This window comes from Piliocolobus tephrosceles, chromosome 21, assembly GCF_002776525.5.
Source record: "Piliocolobus tephrosceles isolate RC106 chromosome 21, ASM277652v3, whole genome shotgun sequence".
In the NCBI taxonomy this organism is placed as follows: domain Eukaryota; kingdom Metazoa; phylum Chordata; class Mammalia; order Primates; family Cercopithecidae; genus Piliocolobus; species Piliocolobus tephrosceles.
In genome coordinates this window covers 21,377,969-21,383,983 of record NC_045454.1, presented here as the reverse complement: position 1 = coordinate 21,383,983, position 6,015 = coordinate 21,377,969, and the positions used below count along the sequence as shown (strand labels likewise).

Genomic DNA, 6,015 nt, shown 5'->3' with positions numbered 1-6,015 from the left:
AGCTAGAGGAGCCAGCCTTGGGACTTTGGTTGGAACTACAGAAGAACAGTGACTCTACTGTTGGCTGCTAAATTGATGGGGTGTGTATGTCACAGTGGAGGGAGGCTTAGCATGACTGACTCCATTTTGCCTGTGATGCCTGCAGTAACATCCTTTAGGTTAAAAGCTTCTGCTTAGCTTTGTGTGTAGACCAGTTAATTATAGGAGGAATTTAGTTTATAGCTCAACTTTAGAAAAAATAACAGTCCCTTTCCCAAAACTAACCATGCCACCAGGAGATCAGGAAACTGTACACACAAGTAACAATGTTATACTAGAGATTTACAAGAATATTGTGACCTGACCTCCATAGTCAAAGAAGTTTTCTTCTGGACTCTTGCTGGCATCCAGATGTCTGCAGTCATTGGTCACCTAACCTCAACCCCCTTCCCTTAGCATAAAAAGAAACCTAAAACTTACTAACTTGAGATGGTTCTTTAGGACACTAGTCTGCCATCTTCTTGGTTTGCTGTCTCTCCAAATGAAGTTGTTTGCTTTTTATTATTGTTATTATTTATTTATTTATTTATTTATTTATTTATTTATTTAGAGACGGAGTCTTGCTCTGTCACCCAGGCTGGAGTGCAGTGACACAATTTCGGCTCACTGCAAGCTCTGCCTCCCAGGTTCAAAGGATTTGTAAAAATACAAACATTCGCCAGGTATGGTGGCACATGCCTGTAGTACCAGCTACTTGGGAGGCTGAGGCCAGAGAATCTCTTGAACCCAGGAGGCAGAGGTTGCAGTGAGCCGAGATCATGCCTCTGCACTCAAGCCTGGGTGACAGAGCGAAACTGTCTCAAAACAAAACAAAACAAAACATCTAGACTGACGTGGTGGCACATGCCTATAATCCCAGCTACTCTGGAGTCTAAGGCAGGAGAATCGCTTGAATCCTGGTGGCGGAGTTTGCAGTGAACTGAGATTGTACCATTGCAGTCCAGCCTAGGCAAGAGTGAGACTCTATTTCAAAACAAAACAAAACAAAAAGCCACAACTTCTTTGTCCCTAGGATGCAACCAGCAATGGGATGACACCCCAGGTACCCAGAGCAGCAACCAGTAACTCACCCAGTATTGGCTTTCTCCCTTCCTGAGCTCATGTCCTGGGTCCCCTGCCACGCCTGAATAAAGAACTGGTGCTTGACTGTGTCAGGGTCTGGAGCAGCCCCACCCAAGATGGGCTGATGCGGTTCTGTGTGTTCTGTCCTCAAGGCAAAAGGGTCCATCCAGACATATCCAGGCCACATCCTAGATTCCGAGTACGCAGGCACCTAGTATCCTCACACATCCTTTGACAGTGACCATTTATTACACACATCAGACTGGGGGAAGACCATTGACATAGCTGAGCACCAGGTAGGGTGTCCTGGGTATTCGGGCGTTAGAGCAGCAGGGACCTCCTGACACGGGCAGGAGAAACATGGCACCCACCAGGAGGAGGAAGAAGAGGAAGAGGATAAGCAGGAAGGTCAGGGGCCGCCTGGATGCAGGATCGGGGGCCCTGTGAAGGGAAATGCAGTGTTAAACATACAGGTGGGCTGCCGCTAGGAGCTCTGTCCCCCACACCCTAGTCCCGTCTCTCAGGCACCTCACCCGGGATTCCCCTCCAGCCTCACGTCCTGGAGATGGGGAGATGCTTGCCTCTTCTTGTCCTAAGGAGGGAGAGCAGCCAGCAGCAGAGTGGATAGAAATGACACTTTATTTATTTATTTTGAGACGGAGTCTCTTGTCACCCAGCTGGAGTGCAATGGCTCAATCTCAACTCACTGCAACCTCCGCCTCCCGGGTTCAAGTGATTCTCCTGCCTCAGCCTCCCGAATAGCTGGGACTACAAGTGCCACCACTCCCAGCTCATTTTTGTATTTTTAATAGAGATGGGGTTTCACCATGTTGGCCTGGCTGGTCTCAAACTCCTGACCTCAAGTGATCCGCCTGCCTCGGCCTCCCAAAGTGCTAGGATTACAGGCGTGAACCACCATGCCGGGCTGACACATTGTTTTTTGAGACAGGGTCTCGCTCAGTCACCCGGGCTGGAGTGCGGTTTCACAGTCACGACTCATGGCAGCCCCAGCCTCCTGGGCTCAGGTGATCCTCTTACCTCAGCCTCCCTAATAGCTGGGACCACAGGCATATGACACTACAACCATTTACTTTTGTTTAATGATTTGTAGAGATGAGGGGAGGGGGCGGTTCTCACTATGTGGCCTCAAGCAGTCCTCCTGCCTTGACCTCCCAAAGTGTTGGGATCATAGGCATGAACCACAGTGCCCAGCCAGAAGTGACACTTCATGTCGCTTTTACCCTACTACTGTAGACCTACAGGGCTGGTCTTATTTCTCCTCCTTTCCTGGCACCTCCTCATCCCCAGGACCCCACGTGGACTTGGAATATCTCCAAGTATAGTGGATGTCTGGTTGTGTCTGTCCTTCATCCAGTACAATCCCTCTTTTTCTGATAACAGTGCCTCAATTGGAGGTGGGAGGCTGTCACGCCTTCCACTCCCAGACCTTCAGGTTCAGGTGAAGCTGATACCCACCTGCCCAGCTTCCATGATTGGTGTGACCCAGACCTGGCCAATCCGAGCACTCTGGTTTATTCAAGGTGCAGCCCATGACCTCAGCCGGTGAGTGGGAGTCAGCCCTGGGACTTTGGCAGCTGTCAGTAGGGTCAGAGGCACGCTTCCTCCCCTGGGTTAGGTAAACCAGTGGGAGTGACCGTGTAGCCACTGGCGCACCCATTTTGCTGAGAAGGAAGCCACCTTGGGGACTTAGAGCCCAAGAAAGGGAGGGACTGAGCCTTGGTGTTATTTCTTTTTTAAATATCTATTTATTTATTTTTTGAGATAGGGTCTCACTATGTCGCCCAGACTGGAGTGCAGTGGTGTGATCTTGGCTCACCACAACCTCTGCCTCCCGAGCTCAAGTGATTCTCCTGCCTCAGCCTCGCGAGTAGCTGGGATTACAGGCATGTGCCTTCACGCTCGGCTAATTTTTATAGTTTTAGTAGACATGGGGTTTCACCACGTCAGCCAGGCTGGTCTCGAACTCCAGACCTCAGGTGATTCGCCCGCCTCGGCCTCCCAAAGTGCTGGAATTACAAGCGTGAGCCACTGCGCCCAGCCTGGCCCTGGTGTTATTTCAGGCTCTGAATTCAACAGTGCCTGGACCTTTACGTTACATTTTTTTTTTTTTAATAGCGTTCCCTTTTTTGTGCCTTTTGATTTCTTGGGTTTCTGTCACTCATCAAGATTCCTGAGTACTACACCTGTTTGAGAACTGGCTCACCTGAGGCTTCCGGAGCAGGGAGCGTCTTTGGTGACCTGCCAAGTGTTTCCGGTAGCTGAGGCCAGACTCCAGCATGTCCTGTCGGGAGTGAGAGGTGTGTGGTTCCTGGAGAACCAGCAACAAACAGAAACGTGGTTGGGGGAGGGCCAGGATAGGAGGTGTCATAGAGATGAGATTCAGGGGGAACAGAGAGATCTCATGGGACAGACAGACATGGGCAGAGCCAAAGAAACCAAGAGAGGAGAGACATTATTTATTCATTCATTCAATAAATATGTAATGAGTTTCTATTACAAGCCAGGAACTGTTCTAGGAGCTGAGGACACAGTGGGGATGGAAATAGGCAAATTCCTGGCCTCCGTGGAGCTTATATTTGACAGGAGAGAGACAGACCATAAATTAATAAGTAGGCCAGGTGCGGTGGCTCAAGCCTGTAATCCCAGCACTTTGGGAGGCCAAGACGGGCGGACCATGAGGTCAGGAGATCGAGACCACCCTGGCTAACATGGTGAAACCCCGTCTCTACTAAAAAATACAAAAAACTAGCCGGGCGAGGTGACGGGCGCCTGTAGTCCCAGCTACTCAGGAGGCTGAGGCAGGAGAATGGCCTAAACCCGGGAGGCGGAGCTTGCAGTGAGCTGAGATCCGGCCACTGCACTCCAGCCTGGGTGAAAGAGTGAGACTCCGTCTCAAAAAAAAAAAAAAAAAAAATTAATAAGTAACTGAGGCCTGGTGCGGTGGTTCATGCCAATAATCCCAGCACTTTGGGAGGCCGAGGCGGGCGGATCACCTGAGGTCAGGAGTTCAAGACCAGCCTGGCCAACATGATGAAACCCCATCTCTACTAAAAATACCAAAATTAGCCAGGAATGGTGGTGCACACTTGTAATCCCAGCTACTAGGGAGGCCGAGGTAGGAGAATCACTTGAACCTGGGAAGCAGAGGTTGCAGCAAGCCAAGATCACGCCACTATACTCCAGCCTGGGCGACAGAGTGAGACTCTGTCTCAAAAAATAAATAAAAATTTTTAAAAATAAGTAAATATACAAAGTCAAGCTGTGGTGAGTGCTGTTAGGAAATAAAGTAAGAAACTAGGAGTGTTCATGTTTGGAGGTCAGGGCAGGCCTCCCTGAAGAGGTGGCACCAGGAGAGACTGGGACAGTCAGGAGGTGAACGGGGCATCATCTGGGGGTCTCAGGAGTGAATTTGAGATCAGGCTTGAGGATGTAGACAGAGACAGACAAGAGAGAGAGAAACAGTGAGATAGAAGGAGACACTGAGAGACAGAGATAGAGGGGGAGACAGAGCCACTGACACCTCCTTGGAAGGGCAGGACCCTGCTAGAAGGTGCACAGAGATGTCCCCAGGGTGCCTGGCAGGGGGTCCCTTGAGGGGGTCTGCTCTCACCTGGAGGCCTTGTCCCCTGCCCTGGGGGCCCCTGTGGCCACACAGCTCACAGGGCACTCCTAGTGTCCGGGCTGTCTTTTGTCCCAAGGGCCCAAGACCCCCAATGTCCCCCGCCGGATCCCACTCCAACTCTGCAGAAGTGGGGAGGCTACTGGGTGCCCAGGGCCCCCAGACCCCACCAGGTGCTGGCCAGTCCAAGTCTCCCTCGAATTCCAAGTCCTGGTCCAGCGTGCTGGCCTCCTCGAACACCTGGGTCAAAGGACAGAGGTCATGGAGGCTATGAGGTTGGGGCCTTGTTTGGGTGAGGGGTATCAGGATGGGCCCTACCAGGCTGTAGCTGACCAGCTGGGCCTGCAGCTGCCAGAGCCGCCGGAAGATGGAGTCTCGGTAAGCTCCCAGGGCCCGCAGGATCTGCTCCAGGGCTGCCCAGGCCCTGGGCTCACTCCGCTGTGCCAGTCCCTCACCAAACGCTAGCAGCGCCTCCACGCGCTCAGCTGCCCCTTGTAGGTCCGCCTGGAGGGCCTGAGGACACATGGTTGGACATCACCCCACATACACACCAGAGACCCAAAACCTGGAGTTACCCCCTCCCCAAAGGCCTGGAACATGCACTCAACCCATTTCCCATCCCGGAAAGCTGGCACCCACTGCTGGGGCCCTGCACACCCCCACATCCTGGCCTCTCCTGCCTACCTGCAGCTGCACCATCCCACTCTGGGCCAATGCCCAGCGCCCCGGGCCTTGCTCCAGGTCCTGCAGCTGGCGGCCCAGCCCCAGCAGGCACAGGTGCAGGCTGTCCTGCTCAGCCTCTAGTACCTCCAGGCCAGAGATGGGGTGCTGGGGAACACAGGAGCCAGGTCAGGGCCAGTGGGCCAATCAAAATATCACCCTTGTTCCCATCCCCACCCCCTTCTGTAAGCTTCTGGAAACTTCTCTGTGGCACAGTCCATCTCCAGGTCTCTCTGCACCAGGGTCACTCCCACTGGGGGGCCTTCCCAGTGGAGCCAGGCCTGAGGAGAGACATCCAGTTCAAGGTCTCCGGGTTTTCATAGCTCCTGGAAACTTGGATGTGTGAGGCCTGGGGCGTCTGGACAGGGAGCGGGGCCGGGTACCCCCTGGGGTACCCATTCTCGGAAGAATGGGGCTACATCAGGTGCAATGATGAAATGCTTCTCAGCCAGGCGCAGTGGTTCACACCTATAACCCCAGCACTTTGGGAGGCCGAGGCCGGAGGATCAGGAGTTCAAGACCAGCCTGGGCAACATGGTGAGACATCGTCTCTA

General features: G+C 52.9%; 1 protein-coding gene across 2 annotated transcripts in view; it reads right to left on the bottom strand.

Annotated features, from left to right (window-relative positions):
• Nucleotides 1-1,321: 1,321 nt before the first annotated feature.
• SYNE4 (spectrin repeat containing nuclear envelope family member 4) overlaps nucleotides 1,322-6,015 on the bottom strand; it is a 6,411-nt gene continuing 1,717 nt past the window's right edge. The window contains exons 4-10 of one of the 2 annotated variants that reach the window (XM_023198172.1): nucleotides 5,426-5,569; nucleotides 5,060-5,254; nucleotides 4,733-4,981; nucleotides 3,326-3,403; nucleotides 2,578-2,728; nucleotides 1,635-1,693; nucleotides 1,329-1,542 (exon numbers count right to left, since the gene is read on the bottom strand). In XM_023198172.1, coding sequence (XP_023053940.1) covers nucleotides 1,423-1,542; nucleotides 1,635-1,693; nucleotides 2,578-2,728; nucleotides 3,326-3,403; nucleotides 4,733-4,981; nucleotides 5,060-5,254; nucleotides 5,426-5,569 — 996 coding nt within the window. In that variant the 3' untranslated portion in view covers nucleotides 1,329-1,422. Of the gene's footprint in view, nucleotides 1,543-1,634; nucleotides 1,694-2,577; nucleotides 2,729-3,325; nucleotides 3,431-4,732; nucleotides 4,982-5,059; nucleotides 5,255-5,425; nucleotides 5,570-6,015 lie in introns of both variants that reach the window. The other variant, XM_023198173.1, reaches the window with a different exon arrangement.